This window comes from Sinohyriopsis cumingii, chromosome 9 (assembly GCF_028554795.1).
Source record: "Sinohyriopsis cumingii isolate HCF-2022 chromosome 9, ASM2855479v2, whole genome shotgun sequence".
NCBI lineage: Eukaryota > Metazoa > Mollusca > Bivalvia > Unionida > Unionidae > Sinohyriopsis > Sinohyriopsis cumingii.
The window spans coordinates 11,184,738-11,209,628 of NC_142969.1; the positions used below are offsets into that span (position 1 = coordinate 11,184,738).

A 24,891-nucleotide genomic window follows, 5' to 3' on the forward strand; every position below is an offset into this window, starting at 1 on the left:
ACTCCTAACACTAATCTCTTAATGCTGAGCATCAAGTGAGGCAGCTGCTAGTCCCATTGTCATAAGTCTTTGGTATGACTCAGCTAGGGGTTGAATCTGGGACCTCCCGCATCTGAGGCAGATGCACTAACCAATTAGGTCACTGTAGTTATAAGCGCAATTTGAATTTAATTCTTTTCAAGGAAAAAACCTTTAGGAATACAGTACAAACTGCTATGAACGACCACCTGTAATGCATAGATCGATTTTATTATATACACGCTCTGTTATGAGTGACCACCTGCTGAACGTGACCAGTGACCATGTTGTCTTGGCAAAATATGCATTCTGACACTGCTATGAACAACCGCATCACAAAAACAAGGATAAACTCCGCTAACCTTTATTTAATTCCTGTAAGAACGACCGCTCATACCATTCTAAATAATAAAAGAAATTAAAAACAACAGGCTGGTTACCTATGACTGAGTAGTTTTAGCTATGCTTTTAGTGTTTTATAGTTTCTGTTGTAAACCCGACTAATGTATATGTTGTTGTTGTTGTTGTTGTTGTAGGGTTTAACGCCATTTTTCAGCACACGATAGGCTATACATGGCGGCCAGTATTAATGGTGGAGGAAGAACCTGGGAAAACCCCGGAAAGAACCACCGACCCACGAGAATCTACTGGCAAGCTTTCTCACATACCCACATTAGCCAAATCCGAGACTCGAACCCACGCAGACAGAGGTGAGATGGCAGTGATCCGTAACAGAGAGCGCTTCAGACCACTCTGCCATTCGGGGCCCCTAATGTATATGTAGTTTATTTCCTAGTCTGGTTCCCTGCTTTGTATGCTCTGCGTGTTGTTCTCCGCTATTCATATAGGGCTGAGCAATGCAGAGAGCATACAAAGCAGAGAACCAGACTAATTATTCCTGCACTTAGCCTGCTTGCAAGCCTTATTGTAGGACCCAGCATCCTAATGAATGACTGTATCATGAGAACAGACAGACACCACTGACCTGTATGTAATCAATTGTTACAATGATGTCTATTGAACCAGCAAGAGAGAATTGTTTGCGGGATTCAATTTATAGTGTTCTACACCTGTGATGTTTGTTGTTTTCTCCACCAAATGTTCAGTGATTACATCCCAATCACAAAGCTGTCGTCTGTTCAAGTTGGTGCTACCGGGTTACACACTTTGCTTAGAGTTAATCCCAGTATGTCATCTTTGAATGAAGCCGTTAACTTTTGTCTCTGAGTAAATGGTTCTGTTTCTGGATGAGACAATTGTTTCTTTTTATTTCATTAATTGTTAGATATGCAATGCACATGTATAGGTTTTTCATATTTTCCCACATCCCATTCACAACTGCCTTTACGTTCGATATTACAACTGAGCACTAATAATCTAAACACCGTGAACCTTAATAACAATGGACGAACCTCCAACAAAAAAGAGACAAATTTTAAGGCTGGAGAAAATAATTACTGTAACTGAAAAAAGTGAACAAGAGCAGACCACTCGCAAAAAAGGTGTTTTAAACATCAGTAAAACAAATATAGGTTGTTATAATGGAAAAGGAGTAATTCAGAAACTATTTCATATGCTAAAATATGTGATCTTCAAATGTAAATATGATTTCATGTTTAATGATAGAAGTATATCTTTATTGCTACGTAATTTTGTTTTTAGATGAATGCATACAATATTTTAGCAAGAACTATTAATAAAGAATAGAATATATGTACAGTGATTGTGTTATTTTCTTGATATTGTTCTGAAACTGGGCCTTGGAAACTGGTCTTTTTTTGTACAAACCTGCAATGAGAGACCACGTCTTGAGAGGCCGCATTTTGTTGGCAGAAGGGGCAGTCTCTCATAACAGGTTTTACTGTAGTAAATCTTAAAAATTTCATACTTTTAGTTCTACTAGATTTTTACCTGCATTTTGAATGCATGTAATTTAAGTTATTCAAAAACAAATAATTCCTAACCATTCAAAAACCTGAACATGTGAAAGGGATAACAATAGGTAAATGTATGGTATGGCAATCCAAGTGTGCATGAGTGAAGGAAAATACTGACTACTAAGAAAGGTACAATTCTCTATGCACTAATTCTTGCTGATTCATATTATTCAAAGATACTGTTGTGTATTCAACTTAACTTTTGCTATCTCTGTACATTTCATATCTTTTACCCTTAGCAAAACATCTCATATTTGCTTTGATGTTTTTTTGCTGACATACTGTTGATAACAAACACAAAAACTGTAAATTCCTTATTAACCCCTTTGACAGCTCTAACACTATAAATTTGTCTTTCAGCTCTTTAAAAAATAAAATATCTGTTTATGCAAAAACAAAAGAGGCTCACTCTCTGCAGTAAGATTTTTCCTGAAACACAACTGGTTAAAATATAAATATTTCCAAGTCAAAACATGCCATAAACATGTGATCAAATAGAATTTATGAGCATTAATATTTACATGTCAACCCATATCAGTCATGAAAAATTAAAAAGAAAATATTATTATCAACCAAAGTGTATCAAGTTCTAGGTACTTTCTTAATATCACCGCATATTGGGATAATAAAAAAAGAAAATTTCAACATTCTGAATACAAATATTTTTAAAGAGCAATTAGATACGATGTTAAAAAGCAAATAGAACCCTCATTCAAAACGTCTGGATTTGAAATATAAACTAAGCTATCAGATCCTTAACTGGGAAAGACAAAAGTGAAGAAAAGAATTCAAAGTTTATTTTCACTGTAATCCAACAGAGATGCCAACATTTGAAAATATAAAATCAGAGCATAGCTGAGGGCAGAGGTGCAATGGCTCATCGTGGGGAGGAGTCAGAATATGGTACAATCTGGTGTATTTGTTTATATTTTTTTTATATATATAAAAGTCCTTAATGCAAATGCTTGTTTTAGATATTTTTATTTTTACTGACCCTCATAGACCTTTGTGTAGCAATTGAACTTTATAAAAAAAATACACCCCAAAAATCATCTCTCAAAATTTAAGGAAACGGTAGATCATTACTACAAATATTAAAATATCCATGAAGAACAAAATAAATCCATTGCCCACTAGAATGCCAATAAAATGCCAATAAATATATTGCCCACTAGAATGCCAATAAAATGCACAATCAGCTCCATTGTCTTCATATATTATGCTCTATAGTTCTGCATTTAGTGCTTGGCAAATGGTACTTTGCCTTTTTTTACTACATCAGAAAGAGGTGTGATGCACAAGCATCATGAAGACATTCAGTCACATGTGACACATCTTCCTTTGCCAATACTTCAAAAATTACACAGTTTTTTTGTTCTGGCATAAACATATTTCTTGGTAATAGACAATTATGAAAACCTGATGCGAAAAATAGCGCTGGCTTTGTCAGCAATGGCAATTGGTAGATTATTTTCAACAAGAAAGTTTGTAAAAAGTGTATCTGCATTTATAACTGACATTGTTTCCAGCCAAAAATAGCTTTCAAGTTTTCGAATACAGCCATGACTCTCTTGAGAAAGTGTAATGCTCTTGTTTTGAAGTTGCAGTGTGTCTCCCTAAATCTGTTTATCCACTGCAAGCTATCTTAATGTTGGTACAAAACCATGTGCAAAATGCAAATTTATCACCAAGACTAGATTTTGTGATGCCAGGAAATTCTTCTGCGTACATGCCACTGTTTGTGCAGATCCAAACTCAGGTGATGCCATTTTGAGAAAAATCCAAAAGTTAACGGCCTGCAGACAGCTAGTTTACTCAAACAAATAAGCGAGTGACTGAACAAAAACAATACAGGCTGAAAGATTTAAATCTGACCAATGAAAATGCAAGAATTAATATTCAACAAAAATGATCATGGGCTTTCTGTCTGCTATGTGGCTCTGATATTTTCCTAATTAAGAACACATTACAAAGAAAAGACAGAAGCTTTATGACAAAAAAGCCAAATGATTTCTTGCAAGTCTGCCTGGCACAAATATCAGAATATTTCATGTTTTGATCGGAGAATGGATTTTTATTGGAAGAAATAACTAATTCTCAGAGCTAAAATTGGAATAGTTGGCATCTCTGCTCCACCCATAAAACTAAAAATAATACCACATTAATTCCACTGACTCACATTGGAGGTATTAGGTGAAATGGAGGTATTTAAGGTTGCAAAGAAAGCTCTCCAAATACATTATGAGCCTGAATTGCTAGTCTTTTGTATAATTACCTGTCTCAAAGAGATCTTTGAAGTTTCTCATATTGTACGAGTCTATGAATAATAGACAGGAACAAAAATAAACAAAGTAAATACCTTTATATTCTGTTTGACTCTAGTATACTAAAGACTTAAGAGTAAATAAATATTTATAACTAAACATTTGGTTTTTAGAAACTGTTCTGAGTATAAAGCAGCTCTGAAAATAAAGAATAAAACTGCAGCTTTTTTATCTTCAAGAATGCGGGCAAACTAATTGAAGCATTGAATTCCCTTCTAGACTTTCGCTCCAAAATTCATGAATGAACTAAGAACAAAATTTTACATTAACAAAAGTGACAAATCTTAACCAATGGCTATAGCCAAGTAAATTTGTCATGCTGCTACTACCTGTAAATCTCCACTTTACCCCACCCTCCCAAATGTTGGGAGAAATATTACAAAAATAATAAACATACATTACTACTAGAGCAAAAAGTGTATACATTGTAAAACATTTTGACCCTGTTGAATACACACACTGCAGTGCAAATTTGCATAAAATTCAACTGGTCAGAAAATCAGAGGTAGAAAAATGTTATCCCACTGATCAGAAATTATTTTTACAAATGTTTAGGAGCAAGTTAAATTTCATGTTCCTTGCAGCAATTTTCAATTAAAATATTTTTAAAAATTCAAGTTTTGTATAATGTGGAAGATTTCCAGCTTTTTCTAACCCTGTTTCCGCTAGAGACAGAGATAAGGTGTATTCATAACTTTGCCTGCAGCCTCATCCCATTTAAAATCAGTGAAATTTTTTAAAACATTGCCATAGTGATATTGATACTGTGAAACACATACCAGGGCTGAGTGGTGCCTCATCCTCTTCCAGCTGTTTAACTTCCAGGTAAATTTTACGAGCCATCTTGTATTCTATTTTCTGCATCAGTTTCATGCACTTCTTAATGAAGCCAACATAATCTGAAACATATAATTATCATCTCATTGATCACATACAGATTATATCAATCATATATGGATTCTATCGATGACATATAGATTCTATTGATGACAGATTCTGTTGATGACATATAGATTCTATTGATGACAGATTCTATTGATGACAGATTCTATTGATGACAGATTCTGTTGATGACATAGATTCTATTGATGACAGATTCTGTTGATGACATATGGATTATGTTGATGACATGGTATCTATTTATCAGTTCTGTGTGCGTGTGTGAGATTTGGATTTTTAACATAGCTTTAACAATTTTTCAGTCATATCACTATGATGTCTGCCGTGTGACAGTTTATAGTGATGTCTAGCACTGAGGCATCATGCTGCAGACATGTAGCATGATGTCCCACCCAGTCACATTATCCTGACACCAGACTGACCAGTCCTAACTCTAACCTCTTAATGCTGAGTGCCTAGCAAGGCAGCTGTTAGTACCATTTTTATAAGTCTTTGATATGACTCAGCCAAGGATCGAACCCATGACCTCCCACTTCTGAGGTGGACACTCTAACCACTAGGCAAAAAAAAATAATCAACATAATCAGTAAATCAATCTGATGTGTGAAAAACATCCAGGACAATTCATGGAAAGAACCCCCATTCTCAGGAGTAACACAGAATCAAGATTTAATCTAAAATGCTCTAAAATGGGCATAGTAAAACAGATGGAATAACTATACTTGAAAGCAAGCTGTTTTTTGCCATTACTATAGTGTAACTAAAAGTCATAAAAAATTTTACCAGTAATGCAATCCAAACTGACAAGGTGTACAACTAACACTGGCACAAAATAAATTTTAAAACAACATGAAGTTCTATGAGTATAAATGAAAAATAAAGGTGGCAGGGAAAGAAACTTCTTACAGGGAGAGCAGTATGCTTTGTTAAAACTTTTTTTAAAAACCAATCTCTATTCTATATTTCTTCCTTTCAAGCCATATTTCATGAAAGCAATAAAAACCCTGTTTATAGTGATGGTTCATGATTCATCAGTGGCTTTATTTTACTTGCTGGACCTTTTAAAAACAGCTGATAAACATGTGGTACACCCTTTTTTAATTAAAATATTTACTCCCAGAATGCATATATTCCAGGATGATGTGTAAGAGAGACCACTCGCTTGCAATTAGCAGATGAGATATTCACCTGCTGTCCACTAAAATGTCTGAAATTGGAATTTTTCTTCAAATATGAACCATTAAGCAAAATAAATGCATTAACATATGGTTCAAGTATTTTAATTTATTCTCATTTTCACAAAATTCAAGTATATTCAAGGACACAGTTAAAATCTGGCATAATTCAGGCATATTCCAGGACATGAATAAGGATATTAAAACCCAAGGATATTCAAGGTGCATATGAAAGTAATCATCTGGGAAACGATGACCAAGGGAGATAACTACTATAGTACTAATCATTTACCTAAATTTAGTAACCACCTTGACACATCAAATGGATCTGCAAAACCAGCTTTCTCGTTTTACAGAATATTAACATATTTAGGATTTATATTCCATATTGCACTTCATGCTTACATTTCTATATATGGGCTTATCTTATTAGGGTGTCTGTGGAATTCCTTTTTTTTTTTTACATTTTTAAAACTGAACTTTTAGTTGCCACCATACAGACACTATTGTGCCGAGGTGCAATTAAATGCTACTACATTTTGAAGGAAAGGAGAACACCAATGCCAAACACAGACTGATGAACATAAAAGATGAAAATACAAGTGCATTTCATGATGTATTTCAGGACTTTAAAAGTCCACCCATCTACTAGTATTTATGAGTAACAGGTGAGGAGAGGCAGGGAACTTTTTCAGGACAGTCAGACCAGACAAGTGTGATTTTTCAAGACAATTATCAAGGAAAAATTAAAACAAGATGTTTTATCTCTACGCAATGGCACCCTTTATTCAGAATTTATCTCAGCTGACTAACACAACTGACAACAAAAAAAAACAAGTGTTGCTGTTTGCCTGCAGGAGTATCCATTTGTAACGAGTCAGTACCAGTCAGACATGGACTAACCCAGTATTAAAACCTTTTCATGTCATTTAACCTTAGATTTACATACACATCCCATTAACCAGAGCAAACATTTCAAATTCAGTGACTGGTTACCAACAACTCTGCATTTAGTGCAGTTCATTTCGAAATTGAGCAAAGGTACCAGACAATATATGGTTTGCAAACGGGTTTTTATTCAAGAGATGTTATTGTTGGATATAACCTATAATCATCTGAATAGTACATGTTGGACAATTAAAAGCTTTCTAAATGTTGGCAATGGAAATAAAAGATGGATTCCTCTGTTACTGTGTAGAGTTTGTTGCTATATTCATCAATATCGGACTCAAATTAATCCTTAGTTGTGGGTTTAAGGGGTGCATTTATGAAAGAATCATTGAAATTTCATGACAAAATTCAAAACCTTGTACAATGTGTTGAGCATGAAAGTGTATTACAAAACCTCCAATGAGCCGAGGTTGTCAAATCATTCGAACAATAGCCAAAATGAAGTTTAGGTTTTCAGTCTTCAAAATTACAAGTATATGATGAGTAAAATTTATGGATTATGTATACAATTTCAAAGTTACTTGTCCTGCTGGGCAAATGATTAAATTAAATTTTGTTTGAGCCTGGATTTGAAAATGGATTGTGTTCAAGCTGCTGCCAAATTTCCAGACGAAAGCACTTTCTAATGAAAATCCAGGATCAGGTTCTTTACATGCAACCATGACAGTGTTCTCATCTATGCAGACATAAAAAGCAACAACGATTAATGTGATGACATCACCAGTGGTTGCATTTGTATAATCTTTATTGAACAAAACAAAATGAGAAAAATTCATTGACAAATATAATAAAACTTCATTTTTACACTTCCTGCAGCTGTAGTTATATTTTATCATAAATTCAATTCTGTCATTAATGAACACTTTTAATATTACATGATACAAAAACTCTCTATTTATAGTAACACCGTCAAAAAAAGAAAATCTGACTTCAGTAAAACAATTTCCAATATCACTCCAAATAAGCAGAAGCAGAAAGGATGAAAGTGATAAATGCAAAGTATGAATGCATCTTTTGACACCATTAAAAAAAAAAATTGATGAAACGCAATTAAGAATCAAATGATTAAGAAACAGATTGGTAAAATTATGTATTTCAGTTTCTGTGACTCAACTATAGGCTGAGGCAAAAAACAATTTTAATTGGTCACTAAGTAAATGATGGAGATCAAAAGAAAAGAAGCACCTTGTTTTCCTTGCAAAACCTCATGAATAAAAAATAAGTATTCCTCGCATCCTACCTTCATTACTTCTTGAAACACTTGAATGCTTTTCTACTGAACAAGTCCAGATAATAACTGATAGCAAGATTTTGTTTTGGAATAAATGCAAGGCACCTGAATTTAAAATTTGTTTGGGACGTTTATTTAAAAAAAAACATTGTACTTATAATGTGCTGTACAATATCTCATGATTCTGCTATTTCATCTGACACTAGAGGAATTACTTGAACAATCTGGTATGAAATATGCAAATGTGTTAGATCAGGGGTTGGCAACCTGTTTTACATAGCGTGCCACTTTTTTCTGGATTAATTACAAAATGAATGAGGGCGTGCCACTAGTAACAGTAACACTGTTAAAACTACAATTTTTGGCTGCCCTTCAAAACATCTTGACATGCCACCTTGTAGCACGCATGCCGTAGGTTGCTGACCCATGTGTTAGATCCTTTATGTATTATTTTCTGCACTTGTTAGCTCTAAATTTCTGTCTTGATTTTTCTATCTATAACTTGATTAAAAGATTTGCGACTGGCTTTTTAATTGTTACCTTTAGGAAAGTTTTCAGGTTTAAGAAGCTCCCTGAAGAAGTTGAAAGCTGTTGTCACCTGGTCCAGATAGTCTGCAGTTTCCACGTACCAGAACTTCAGCTTTCTGCTTTCCTGTCAATGCAACAAAACATTTGCGAATGATTTCTTTTTCTTTGGTAAGACTTGCAAAACATGCCAATAATCTATCAATCATTTATTAACATGAACATTTCAACAACAATGAAAATAATATACTACAAAACTCAAGTTTGAGAAAAATTCCTTTGTAGGTGCCCACTATCAAATTGTACCACAGCAGTACCTCTGCAGCATCAATGATAAAATGAAAATGGTTTTAATATTTTCCCATGACACGGAATATAGTGGTTAGAGCAAGGTCTCACCAGCAGAGTTACGTTTTGTCTGCAATCTTTTATCATAACACAAAGTAAAGTGGTTTAGAGCTAGGTCTAGTCTGCATGCCTGTTAACATAATATACAGCAGTGTGGTCTAGCCTGCAAACCTGTATCATGATTGTGGTTGTATCATACAGTGCTAAGACATGCCAGCAAGCCTGTATCATGATACACACTAAAGTGATCAGAGCTAGGTCGTGCCTGTAAACCATTATAATGATAAACAGCAAAGATTAGAGCAAAAGTCTGTATCATGACACACAGCACAGTGGCTAGAGCTAGGACTTAACTGCAAATATATAACATGATACACAGCACAGGGCTAGAACATTATTATGAAACACAACCCAGCAGCTTGTGCTAATCTGATCTACAAGCTTGTATCATGACATACCACATAATGCTTAAAACTAGATCTTGCCAATATGACTGTATCATGTCACAGCATAGTGATTAGAGCTATGTCTTGCCAGTAAGACTGTATCATGACATAGCAGTGATTAGAGCCAGGTCTTGCCAGTAAGCCTGTATCATGACACATCATAGTGATTAGAGCTAGGTCTTGCCAGTAAGCCAGTATCATTACACAGCAGTGATTAGAGCCAGGTCTTGCCAGTAAGCATGTATCATGACACAGTATAGTGATTAGCACTAGGTCTTGCAAGTGTACCTGTATCATGACACAGCATAGTAATTAGAGCTAGGTCTTGCCAGTAAGCATGTATCATGGCACAGCATAGTGATTAGCGCTAGGTCTTGCAAGTAAACCTGTATCATGACATAGCACAGTGATTATAGCTAGGTCTTGCTAGTAAGCATGTATCGTGACACAGCATAGTGATTAGAGCTAGGTCTTACCATAAGCATGTATCATGACACAGTATAGTGATTAGAGCTAGGTCTTGTCAGTAAGCATGTATCATGACATATCATAGTGATTAGAGCTAGGTCTTGCCAGTAAGCCTGTATCATGACATAGCATAGTGATTAGAGCTAGGTCTTGCCAGTAAGCTTGTATTGTGACAGAGCATAGTGATTATAGCTAGGTCTTGCCAGTAAGCCTATATCATGACACAGCATTGTAATTAGCGCTAGGTCTTGCCAGTAAGCCAGCAGCATGACAGAGCACAGTAATTAGAGCTAGGTCTTGCCAGTAAGCCTGTATTGTGACACAGCATAGTAATTAGAGCTAGGTCTTGCCAGTAAGCATGTATCATGACAGAGCATAGTAATTAGAGCTAGGTCTTGCCAGTAAACCCGGTTTGTGACACACAACATAATACTGAAATTGTATTATTACAACCACCCCATTTTTTCATGTATATTACACCAGTATATTGTGACTGTAGGATGCTCAGCATCCCTCTTCACCAAAGTGTGTGCAGCATGATGAATCCAATTTGCATATACTCTAGCAAGAACATCAATGTGAAGTCATGGCAACAACAAACACCTGATAATCCTGCATCATACATCCATCACAGAACAATACCCACACACACTGGAACACAATTATGTTACACTGTGAAGTGGGGTGTCCTTAGATGACAACTACACCAGCATAAGTGAAAGATAATCCATACAATCTGTGCATACTGTATAAAACCAATGCTAAAATTCAAGAATGCTTAAAACACATTCTACAATGTTATTCTGCACCTTTGCTCCAAAAGTACAAACATAAAAACTTATTTTCTTTCAATTATTCTTTGCAAAAACTTGCACAAAGTTTAGTTTTCCTGAGCATTCTGAAATATGGCATTACTATCAACAGGCACTGACATTTATGGTATGCAACTCAGTTCAGGATAGTCAAGAAAAATGTCACCTAAAAATGGTCACTGTATCATCCACAAATATGTTTGTGCTTTGTTTCAATTGGGCATTTTTCCGAGTCGTTGTTGCTGTTATTGTTTCCAATGAACAGACCAGTGGTGAAAAAATGTGCTGTACAGCAGCTCTGACCAAGTTTTGCATTCTGCTGGGCAAGGAAAATTTCCTGTTAGTTGCCCACATTTTTTTAAAGAATAAGATGGCCTAATTGAGTTTTCTGATCAAGTTTATGAAAATTTAATTCTGAGCAAGTAGATATATTTAGGATTTTTCCAGACCTACTATAGTGCTTGATGAAGTCAACAAATGGAGTGATAAATACTTGTCTGAAATAAAAGTGGAATGAGAGACAGGCAGAATAATGGGTGAAAAATACTTTCCTGATGGGAAGTAACTTGCTCCAACTCTGAAAAGGCACAAGATGAACTGGATTTTGCAAGGTGAGAAGTGTGTCCTTTAGCAGGAGTGGAAGTACTAACTGAGAGCTTTAACAATTTTTCAGTCAGATCGTTATGATGTCTGCAGTGTGGCAGTTTATAGTGATGTCTAGCACTGGGGCATCATGCTGCAGACATGTAGCATGATGTCCCACCCAGTCACATTATCCTGACTCCAGGCCAACCAGTCCTAACACTAACCTTTTAATGCTGAGCACCTAGTGAGGCAGCTGTTAGTACCATTTCTGTAAGTCTTTGGTATGACTTGGCCAGGGTTTGAACCCACGACCCGCTTCTAAGGAGGACGCTCTAACCACTAGGCCACCAGAGTGGTCACTACTTGGTTTGGCATCAATATTATTATAACCAAGGTGATACAACTTTGGTCCAACTTCCTTTTAAGCAAGCAGACAACCTTTTAGCACCACTGTTGCTAAACCTAGTCAAGATGCTTCTAACATGTTTTGTGGCCCTCTGATGGATTTGGTAGGTGGGTGACATGCTTCTAACATATTTAACATGTTACAATCAGGTAACATATATGAAGAAGAATTTAGGATTGTTTCCAGTCATGTAATAGGCATTTATGTGCACTGAACATTGCAGCAATAGGAATTTGTGTACAAAGAATATTAAAGTACCAGGCATTTGTTTACACGGAATAGTACAGTACTCACCACTACATGTTGCCCAGTTTTTTGATCCACCAAGAAACAGTTAAACCCCAGTTGAACCTGAGGTTTAGCATCCACATCATCTGAAATGTATCGATCTAATTAAAAATCTTGTAAATAAGATATCTGGCTTTATATGGCATAAAACTAGTTTTGCTTCCATCCACAAATCTTATGGTTTCACTTCAGCTTCCTCTCCATTTTATCACTGGACCTTTTGGGTACTTGAACAGTCCAAGCTGAAAACTATATGCAGTGAAAAATGATGACATTAATCTTGCATACATTCCTTGTGTATTAAACAAAATAGTTCTTACATTCAAATCACTGTAACAAGCATATGAATCAAACATCAGTTTATCGACATATATTATGGTCATATTGAAGGTTTCCATATCTAAATTGGTAGGTCAAAAAAACATTTCAAGGTTCTGGCAGAGACAAATGGGTTACTGTGGCACCAGGATGGAAAAATAATAAAATGGTTGACTTGGCTGCAAGATCAAGATCAGGGGGTCTAAATATGATTTTCAATCCTGTATTTTACTCCCTGGTTTGGAACTATTGGTATTTTATTCCCTTGTTTGGAACTATTGGTATTTTACTCCCTGGTTTGGAACTATTGGTATTTTACTCTCTGGTTTGGAACTATTGGTATTTTATTCCCTGGTTTGGAACCACTGATAGTTAGCTCCCTGCTTTGGAATTATAGTTATTTTACTCCCTTGTTTGGAACCAATGGTATTTTACTCTCTGGTTTGGAACTATTTGTATTTACTCCATGGTTTGGAACTATTTGTACTTTACTCCTTGATTTAGAACGAGTGATATTTTACTCCCTAGTTTTGAACTATTGATATTTAATCCTAGATTGTTTTGGGAACTATCAATATTTTCCATGGTTTGAAACCATAGGTCTTTTATTCCCTGGTTTGGAAACCTGGCATTTTACTCCATGGCCTGGATCTATTGTTATTTTACTCCATGGTTTGGAACTACTGGTATTTTACTTCAATGTTTAGGACGCTTTTTAAAATTCTGACTTGGTATTCTGTGAACAAAGGAAAACACAAACTTATCATCCAAGTCTGTATTTTAACCTTAAAGACACTGATCATGCATTTTGGAATATGTCAAACGACTTTGTGACCAAGACTAATTCAAGAAGCATTTGTTTATATGGTTTGACTTAAGTGTCATTGTATCCCCTAGGGGTGCAAGACTGAGAGTAAAAAATCTCCTTGGTGTCAAAACTAGGGGTCAGACTGAGTAAAAAAACATACTTTCATATCAAAATGGGGGGGGGGGTGTTTAAATAAAAAAGACTGGGGGTCTCAGAAGCACAAATGAGGGTAAAGGGAAACACTGAGTGTTCTCACAGCTATCAAGTTCCAGGTTTCAAATGTTTATGACACATCTGGATTTTGACTCAAAGGCTTGATTTGCACTGATCTAATTTGACATCATTAAACAGAGACTGTCTGTTGATGACAGAAGCAACATGTTAACAACTTTACACCATATGCTTTAAATTGTTTCTGTCAGTTTTAATGCATTTAAAACATTCTCTCTATGCCTTCTTAGTCCACATGTTTGCATAGCATATGCAGTTACAATGCTATACAAAAGCTCTTAAGATTTTAAAGTAATGGCATTGAAGTCTTTCCTTCCTATTCAAAAGAAAAATAAGGGCAAGTGACAAAAAGATCAGATCTGACTGACACTATATTTAACAAGTTCTTGTCTGTTGTAAATTGTATAATTCCCACTCAAGCGGCAATACTGCATATACTTGTGTGTACATTGGATCCAATTGCAAACTGCATGGAGCCAGATCAGCTGCTGCATCAGTGCTCAAAAACTCTGAGTCTTGACTTGTGATATTTTTTATAGTCACCAGAACTGGGCCAGTGTCTAAAAAATAATTCTTTGAGATTTGTGCATGATGTGCCAGCATATCTGGGTCTGTGCAGTTTGTTAGGACTAATCAGTAGAACAAACAACACAGACCTTAATCTGCCAGTGCATTATATAGCAGCATATCAGAGTTTGCTGCTGAACCAGAATTATAAAAGAGTAAATATGGCAATAGTTGGTATCAAGATGGACAAACTAAATTTACCTGTATCCTGCTGCTTCTGTATGACAAGACCTTTGTTCTGTCCACCACCAACATGAGCCACTTTTTCGTCCAAATCTAACACCTTCCTTTTCTGTCTCTCGATCCGAATGTGAGTGGCCTTGCCCTTCTTTGAGGGTGTCATCACAATTTCTGAAAAATCAGAACTTAGTAGAATAAGACACTTTATGCCAAAACTGTTAATTTTAAGAGTATGAAATGCATAAAACAACAGGAGAATGAGAGAAGGATAGTATGTTACACAAATGCACAAATTATAACACTAACATGGACTCGTACAGTAAAACCCCATTGGGATCAGAGAAAATTATAACACTAACATGGACTCGTACAGTAAAACCCCACTGGGATCAGAGAAAATTTTAAATAGGCAGTATGGGCAATGAGGATGGTAATTTGTGCAATCGATTAATTGGGACATCAATATTTGTTCATCTGATGAATGTTATGGTGAAGATGTGGTACAAAACCTGTCTCAGAGTTAGTACATTGGGGTTAGCAACCTACGGCACACGTGCCACATCAAGAGGTTTTGTGTGGCACATGAAGGGCAGCCAAAAATCTTGATTATAACAGTGTTACTCTCTTACTGGTGGTACACGCTCGTTCATTTTGTAATGAATCCAGAAAAAAGTGGCACGCTATGAAAAATAGGTTCCCAACCCCAGTAGTACAGCCATGTACCTGCCTCAGAGTCAGTACAGCCTTCTATTAACATTTTTTCAAAGCACAGTGCAATGAGTTTTCAAGAACTGCTAGAAGTTTTCAAGGAGTATTTTCCTTATGGAGACTGAATTTTCTCCATATCCTATTTACCACGGAATACAATGGTATAAAAACAGAAAAATAACATATTTCTAGCTATCATGCTCCGAAAATGAATGCATGTTGTAGTTGTGTAGGGTAGGTGGCAGCTACTTTGGGGAATTAGCCAGTGTTTGTCACCATTTAACACTCTCACTCAATTTTAAACTGGGTCATGTTCTCATTTTGAATATACAGTAATGCAGTTCCCACCCATTTTTAGTGACCTGTCCATTATTTTTGTATAAATGTAAATAAAAAAAATTCTTACTTAAAAAAAAGACACATCTTTTTCAGTTTCAATGTTTTGCAATGCCCAAAATAAATTTTATAGTTTTTGGAAAAATTCAGCTTTTTTAACATTCTTAAAGACTTTTCAAGGATAAAACCATTTTATTTTTAAAACTCAAGGAATTTCATGGCAGCCACACAAATTCAAGGACTTTTCAAGTTTGTATCATATTACTATTTTTCTGTACAGCATAATTAGCTAAAAAAGCCTAAATCATTACCATCACAAACTCTGTCTTAGGAAAGCTTTTCAGCACACAAACCTTGAAATTTTGAACTGCCATCAGCCTCTGTTTCAAAATGATGTGATAAATTTACCACCTTAAACATAATCAACAGCCAGCCAGCTCTTTCAGTATTATTGTTAACACATTAACCTCTGAAGGTTTTTGTCATTTTCGCCTGAAAATCAAGTAGGAAATACATTATGAAAGCTATTTCTGAATAGATCCGAAAACACCAAATCCCAGGTGATCTTTCAATAACATACTGCCTAGTTGTGTTAGAAACATCATTTTTCATTGGCTATTTGGCTCGCGCATGAGCAGAAGGCTAAAAGTTGGGTTTTTTTAAAATAATTTTTTTGGGTGCTAAATGGAGTCATTATTTTTTTATTGAGACCAATCTTTATTCCAAATGCCCATCTTATCCTACTTTTTGCATAGGTTCATCTGTCTGTTTGCAGTTCACACCGGTTCGCCTTAGATCTGAGACCAAAAAGTATAATATCTGAACACAAAATCGGATTCCAACCATGGGCGAATTTTGGGTAGAAAAAAAAAACTGATTCCAAAAAATGAGGTTTTTTATCTGTATTTTGTAGTGCAACTAATTATTCCAGATTATTTGGTATCATTGTAGAGCTACATCTGTCTACCTTTCTATAATACCACCCACTTTAGTGTCTCATGCATGACAATGACGCTACTGAGCTCAGCAGTAGGCTACTACCTCCTGCCACGTTAAATCGTCGCTAGGGTTTTTAATTTTTTTTACAAATCGTCAAGGAATGGCTAAATTTGTAATTTATGTGCAAGGTCGATGCACAAGTGATTAAATACATAAGGAATATTCAAATTTGGTAACGTCATCAAAATGTACTGTTTAACACATTAACCCCTGGAGGTTTTTTGTCGTTTTTGCCTAAAAATCAAGTAGGAAACACATTTTGAAAGCTATTTCTTAATAGATCCGAAAACACAAAATCCCAGATGACCTTTCAATAACATACGTCTAGTTGTGTTAGAAACATCATTTTTCATTGGCTATTTGGCTCGCACATGAGCAGAAGGCTAAAAGTTGGGAGTTCTTTTTTCTTGCTAAATGGAGCCATTATTTTTGTATTGAGACCACTCTTTATTCCAAATGCCCATCTTATCCTACTTTTTGCAAAGGTTCATCTGTCTGTCTGCAGTTCATGCTGGTTTGCCTTAGCTCTAAGACTATAAAGTCTAAAATCCAGACACAAAATCAGATTCCGACCACAGGCGAATTTTGGGTAGAAAAAATGGGTTTTTTTAAATCTGTATTTTGTAATGCAACTAGATATTCCAGATTATTTGGAATCATTGTAGAGCTATATCTGTCTACCTTTCTATAATACCACCCACTTTAGTGTATCATGCATGCCCATGATGCTACAGAGATCAGCAGTAGGCTACTACCTCATGCCACATTAACTCGTCACTAGGGGTTAATGTGTTAATTATGTTTAGACTGTTTTTACTAATTGGCATTATAGTAATATTTTTATCAATGGTCAATATACTACTATATTTATTAATGGGCAAAATGCTACTTTTTACTACTGGGCAATATACTACGATTTTTAATCAATGGGCAATATACTACCACATTTATCAATGGGCAAAATACTATTTTTTTTACTAATGGGCAATATACTACTATATTTATCAATGGGCAATATACTACCATATTTATCAATGGGCAAAATACTATATTTTTTTTTACTAATGGGCAATATACTACTATATTTACTACTTGGCAAAATATTACCATTTTTTTCAATGGGCAATATACTACTATTTGTATCAATGGGCAAAATACTATTTTTTTACTAATGGTTAATATACTACAATATTTATCAATGGGTAAAATACTACTATTTTTTATCAATGTGCAATACACTACTGTATTTATCATAGGACAATATACTACTATTTTTATCAATGGGTAATATACTACTATATCTACTAATGGACAAAACTACTATTTTACTAATAGACAATATTCTACTATTTTTATTAATGGGCAATATACTACTATTTTTATCAATGGGTAATATACTACTATATCTACTAATGGACAAAACTCCTATTTTACTAATAGACAATATTCTACTATTTTTATCAATGGGCAATATACTACTATTTTTATCAATGGGTAATATACTACTATATCTACTAATGGACAAAACTACTATTTTACTAATGGGCAATATTCTACTATTTTTATCAATGGGTAATATACTACTATATCTACTAAAGGACAATATTCTACTATTTTTACTAATGGGCAATATACTAATATTTTTACTAATGGGCAATACACTATTTATTAAGTACAGATGCACAATCTAGAAAAATGGGGGGGGGTACAACCAAGACAATCACCTGTTAAACTATTGTTTTGCTTGATACTTGTTACGACACAGCAACACAAAAAGGTTAATTCATGCTAAGGCAACTGGAGCAAAGTGCCTTGCCCATGGACCCACCGTGGCAGCCAAACCAATCTGATATATGGTTTGGACCTCTGGTCACAAGTCCAACACAATGACCACTGAGAGACCAAGACTTTGGTACGTAACAGAATTATGTCAAAAAAGTTTAATACTTAATAGGTTTTGTTTTTTCAAAAGTCACAGTAACATGTACTGTGAAAATGTCCAAGGTACCTGAAGGGAACAACTATTGATTTATACATACTGCATGTATGGTATATCCTTACAGAGAGCCAATAGAACTGGCATGAAACTATCCAGATGGCTTCCATAAGGAATTCTATGATCCCATTACCAACAGTCCAAATCTCATAGTTCTGTCAGTTATGCAGTCATAATTTCTAGCAAGTAGATACCATATATACACACAGATGCTTTCTGTGCCAGCAGATGAGAATATGTTGTTTGATCTAATTACTCCTAACAAACTGCATAAACCTAGATTTGCTGGTACATTACTTGAATGAAGATCTGGGTCTGTGCAGTTTGGCACTGGACCTGACCTATAAATATGTATATACAGTAATTACTATTAAGTCTACCACAGTTTATCCTCCCATGGACACTCAACCACCTGCTGATGTTACACTTAACAGAAAAGTAGGAGTGATCTGTAACATCATTCTTCAAGAGGAAAAATCATATGCACATGCTTGTAAGTCTAGTGTAACTGCAAACATAGACCATACCAGTAATATGCAGTAGGTTGTGGCTTAGGTTGCTTGTTCTACTGATTAGTCTTAATAAACTAGATAGACCCAGATCTGCCAGTTCAGACTTAAAAACAAGTATATATGGTAAATTGTTTTACCTGACCCATCTTAATCCCCTTAACACATTAACCCCTGGAGCTTTTTGTCATTTTTGCCTGAAAATCGAGTAGGAAACACATTTTGAAAGCTACTTCTGAACAGACTTGAAAACACCAAATCCCCAGTCATCTTTCAATAACATACTGCCTAGTCATGTTAGAAACATCGTTTTTCATTGGCTATTTGACTCGCGCTAAACAGAGCCATTATTTTTGTATGGAGACCACTCTTTATTCCAAATGCCTATCTTATCCTACTTTTTGCAAAGTCTCATCTGTCTGTTTGCAGTTCATACTGGTTTGCCTTAGATCTGAGACCAAAAAGTCAAAAATCCAGATACAAAATCGGATTTTGACCACAGGCGAATTTTGGGTAAAAAAAGTCTGTATTTTGTAGTGCAACTAGATATTCCAAATTATTTGGTATCATTGTAGAGCTACATGTGTCTACCTTTCTATAATACCACCCACTTTAGTGTATCATGCATGACCATGATGCTACAGAGCTCAGCAGTAGGCTACTACCTCCTGCCCCGTAAAGTCGTTGCTAGGGGTTAATGTGTTAAAAGCATCCAACAACCTGTTATATAATGAACAAATGAACCCATTATAGGCAATCTACAAAAGCGATCATAACCTTCCACCAGGAATCCATACTTCAATTTTTGTCAGCAATAAACCATACGCCAAATAATGTCCTGCAGTGATGTTTTGTATAAGTATGCACATCATGGAAAACTGACTAGAAAAACAGTGAAGGCTCACCATTGCAAATCCCCATGCTTTTCACTGCATATTTGTAAACCTGTCTCTAATCCTCACCACCATTCCTTTCCTATGGTGACCATAGGGATCAGATTGCAAAAGCCATCATGTGCATTATGTCGGTGTCTTCTTCCTGCATACATACTAAATTTTGTCCAAAATATTTTAAAAGGTCATTGTAAATGACATTTCTGTACATGTGATCTTTCACCATCTCGCACTCCTTTCTTGTAGCTGGATATCACTGGGTGACACTAAAGCCACTTCCATGGCAGCACTCCAAGTTGCAAGCTAAATGGTTGCAATTTTTTCTACCTATAAAATGGTGTTTGGCAAATGACATCTGTAACTTAATGATTTCAACAGGGGCAGCAATCTGACCAATCTGACCTTCCAAGCTTAACCTTTAACTGGCTAGGTCAACAGCTGCATTGATGGCATCATCATTAAGGTTAACTGGATAATTAGATCAATATTCTGACTTCAGACTATGCCAGAAATTGCATGTGTCAATGTGCAGAATGTACATCTATAAACTGATAAATACTTTATTGATTGATAATATCCATCTTTCCATTCTTGCTGAAAACAGGGGATGCCGATTTGTTCTGACTAATTACTAAGTTAACAATTTTAATCTGCAATGAAATCTGTTTCTCAATGAATGAGTGCTGCTTGCTAAATTAAATTAACATCTTTACATGTGACAAATAACCAACTCAGAGCATACAAGTGACCAGTCTGTTACCTGACCTGTACTATCAAACTCAGCTGATGATATGGACCTGGAAAATGCAAACATGGAAGCAAATATGGAAATTCCTTAGCAGTGAAAATGCTATTAGCAGAACTATCATATCTGCAGATATCGGATATGGTTAGAGTTGTACTAGTATTAAAAAAACTAAAATCGTATGAAAACGAAGCTTAAGGACCTTTAACAGTAAATATGTGGCCGACAAAATGTAGACAGAACTTCAAAGTGAACATGAATGGTTAGCCTGAAGCTGATTACAACCAATGACAGTCCCCCACCACCAACACACTAAGATATACTATTAAACTACGGGTATGCTCTTGATTTAAGTTTACTTTTTTCTGGCTTAACTATAACCTTCACCTTGTTTACCCATCTACCATTAATTATGTCAACTTAAAATTAAAAATGTATAAATAAAATTTAGGATGCCTTACAGCTACAAAAGTTTGATAAGTACTTGGATTGCTGCATGGATCATGGCTTATTAGTATGTTGCCATCGCTGCACTGTACCATAATCCTGGGGTTGTGACCTCAAACCAGTCAAATGTGTGGCTTTTTATTACATCTTTGACCATGTCGCAGTATAACCTTGATCACTAACTTTTTTAATCCTAAAAATCAATAGACTTCTTTTTGATCCCAAACACAAGCTATCAACAAAGTTTGGAGCAGATCTGTGACATGTTACCTGTAAACCCCCATATCAAAAGGCTAATTATTAATACTCGGATTGCAAGCCATCCCCAAAGTTTGGTAAGTCAGATACAAAACTATAGTTACTGAGCAGAAACAAAGAGATACAAACAAATGGTCAAATACCACAACAATATACAGTGGAACCCCGCTATAACGCGCCCCGCCATAACGCGAATTCGGATATAACGCGGTCGTAGCATGGCTCCCGAAATTTCGTATATTCATTCACACATGGAGAAAAAAAATTTGGAGAAAAGTAAAAAAAAACAAAACAAGAAATTAACTTCATTTTGGGCATGAGATTAGTTGTGACTTTTAAAATAATATGATCGTGGCATGGTTCCTGAAATTTGAAATTCATTTACGTGTATTTTTATCGGACCGTGAAAATATTTGTTTAACGTACGAGAAATAGTGTGTAAAACGTTTATTATAATTTGGTGGAAGAATTCGCGTATGACTTTTAATAATAAACGATCGGAACTTAACAATTTATCCAGGTTCTTTAAGTGATTTTGGAGAAGTGATCCTGTATGAATTCTAAAATAATACGATATATATATAACGTACGAGAAATAGTGTGTACAACGCTTGGCTTCTGAAATTTATCAATTTGAACAGGTTGTGGTGAAGCTCCGTATTCTACTTTAGAAGAGAAAACTGGTTTAATTAGGTTTTTGAATTGTTAAGCCGAAGTAAACATTATCGAAGTGTTACTTATTACGGATCCATGAGTAAAGCCAGTAAATCGTCTTTGTGATTGTCTTCCATGAAATCTGTATACAGTCGTTGCTCAAACAATAGCCGACATGGGCTTCTTATTTAACTGCAATCACAGCCAAGCAGCAGACAAAGCTGTGGTTGATACAAGAGTCGCACAATTTAATAAACATCAAAGGACGAAAGCCGCCAACATGTATGCTGTGCTTGGCGGTGTGATCAAACAACAAACAGTTGAAAGTAAATAATATCCACTTTATTATCTGTGAATTAAAAGGGTATGAAATTGTACATCCGTTCAGCTTAATTTTGTTTTATATAAAAAGTGATTCATAACCATTGCAGGCCTTCATTACTTAGTTATCGAGCTTTATCTGTGTACGTTGTTTGCTTATATAAAAAAATATTTTACTGTTATGGAAAAGCAAGTTCAAAAACGCAAGTCATTTTCTGCTAAAGAGAAACTGTATGCCCTAGATCAACTAAAGAAGGGCAAACAACAAACTCAGCTTGCCAGAGATCTAGGAATCAGCGAGTCCACTTTGCGAGGGTGGAAAACAGATGAAGGAAAGCTCCGTAGTCTACCCAACATTCTTGAAGAGGAAACTGGTTTACAGCGTAAAAGGGTTAAGTTAGCTAATGACAATGTCCTAGATTCAGCTTTGTACCAATGGTTTGTACAAGCTCGCTCAGAAGGTGTTCCAATTTCTGGCCCAATTCTGAAAGCCCAAGCAGAGAAATTTGATCGCCGTATCAATGGAGATGATTCCAAATTTAAGGCGAGTAAGTTCGCGGCAAAGAAGCAAACGTCATTGGATATATTTTTCAAGAAATGATGAAATTTAAATTTGGAACCACACTGACTTTGCACTTTGCGCAACGATTAATTTAGCAGTTTTCACATGTTTCTTTTGATGTTCACAAAATCTGAAATAAAAGTTATTTGCACGCTGAAATCATGCGTTGATTGTTAATTATTCTTGCAGTTGTCGCATATGATAAAATTTTAGCGGTATGAAATTTGTACAGACACCGTATGTAGACCCGGGAATAGCTGCATGCAATGACCGTACGATATCAGACGGCAAGTAAATGGTTTCAATATTTTGTTCATCCTATATTTTACACGACGAATTCAGACTATTACAAAATTATTGAATATTTTAAATCTGTACGATTTTCAATTAAATTACATCCATTATGGATGAACTGCATGCCACGACGGCACGGTAGCATACGGTGTTGATACACTTTTCATGATATAGCGATAGTCTGGTATTATCGGTCAATCTGTCAATCTGTATTATCGTTCAAACAAATAAAAATTAGTAAATGTTTTTAATGCACAGTAATAACCTATAAATATATTAGCCATATATTAGCCATCGATTATTTTGAATATATCTTAATTAATGCATTCCAGTTAATATTCATCTGATGATAAGCCGACTTTTGATCATTGTACATGTATACACGTATATGTTCTCGGAAAAAAAGTTAAATATTGTGAAACCCCGCATTAACGCGACCCCGCTTTTAACGCGATCCGATTTTATGGACCCCGATCATCGCGTTATAGCGGGGTTCCACTGTATAAATAAAAATTGCACTATAATTAGAATATTTGTATATGACCTTTTTATCAAAGATGAGTGAACAAAGGGTCTCACAACATTCCCAAAAGCTTTACAAAGCATGTGGATAATTAATACTTAATGTGTACATGTATTTAGGGATTTTCACTGAGAAACCAAAGCAGCATATGTAATAGCCATTGATTGTACAAAAGATTTCACTTGCTTATGTAGTAATTCAACCACCTGAAGTTTCCCAAGAAAATCAATAATAGCATCATCTCTCTGTATCATTGCAAAATCTTCATACAGACTGAGTATAGAAGGTTTTTTCTCTCATTTTACCATCATACCTATCCTAAGTCCCAATGCTACAATTACATTATTTTGCTTGATGTAATACACCTTCTGGGAAGACAATCTGTTGCCCTTAATTAACAGGTGGTAAAATATTAGAGCTGTTCTCTAGAATTCTAGAGATAAATGGGATGCAAGCAGATGAAACTCCCTACTAATTACACATACCTGAATCTGGTATAACTATATCTACATGTATATTCACAGGAATAAGTATGCCTGGTTAGTATATGTACAGTATATATGGCTTTCTGTACCAAACTCCAACATGGTCTGATAGATGTGGTAGCTCAGTTGATAGAGGGCTGGACTTGTAATCCTTGAGTCATAGGTTTGATACCTGTCCATACAAACTTGGGTTGGCCTCAGGCAGTGTGTCCATGGGAAAGACACTTAATTTCCATTTCATGATATAGCCAAAAATGTGTTTAAAGTGCTGTTAAAACCAATAAAAACAAAAAATAAAATTTACCTTGGTTTCTTGTTATCAAAGCCAAACTTGTTTAGGTATAGTATGTCCTAAGATCCAGTATAGCTCATGTGATTTTTCAGATCTCCACACATCACAGGGGCAATTATTCCCCCCCCCCCTCCATGCTTGCTCCATTGTGTAGGACAGTGGTCTCAAACTCAAACCGCCCTGACAGCAGCATGAGGGCACTTTCAATGGCCCAATAGCTGCACCACCTTTGCTATCTCACATGCAGCCTGCGTGTTTCAGACCCCAGGTGTAGGGTAAATGCTTGACAAATGGCAACCTGATTCAGCATGCAGTTCTACTAGAGAGGGGCTGGTTTACATTACTGATTGA

General features: G+C 35.5%; 1 protein-coding gene across 5 annotated transcripts in view; it reads right to left on the reverse strand.

Moving 5' to 3' along the window:
* The window catches only part of LOC149791259 (uncharacterized), an 82,607-nt gene that overhangs the window by 42,979 nt on the left and 14,737 nt on the right, over positions 1-24,891 (reverse strand). For all 5 annotated transcript variants that reach the window (XM_089969754.1, XM_089969751.1, XM_089969753.1 and 2 more), the window contains exons 3-6: positions 14,540-14,689; positions 12,421-12,500; positions 9,077-9,188; positions 5,059-5,178 (exon numbers count right to left, since the gene is read on the reverse strand). In XM_089969754.1, coding sequence (XP_089825880.1) covers positions 5,059-5,178; positions 9,077-9,188; positions 12,421-12,500; positions 14,540-14,689 — 462 coding nt within the window. The remainder of the gene's footprint in view (positions 1-5,058; positions 5,179-9,076; positions 9,189-12,420; positions 12,501-14,539; positions 14,690-24,891) is intronic.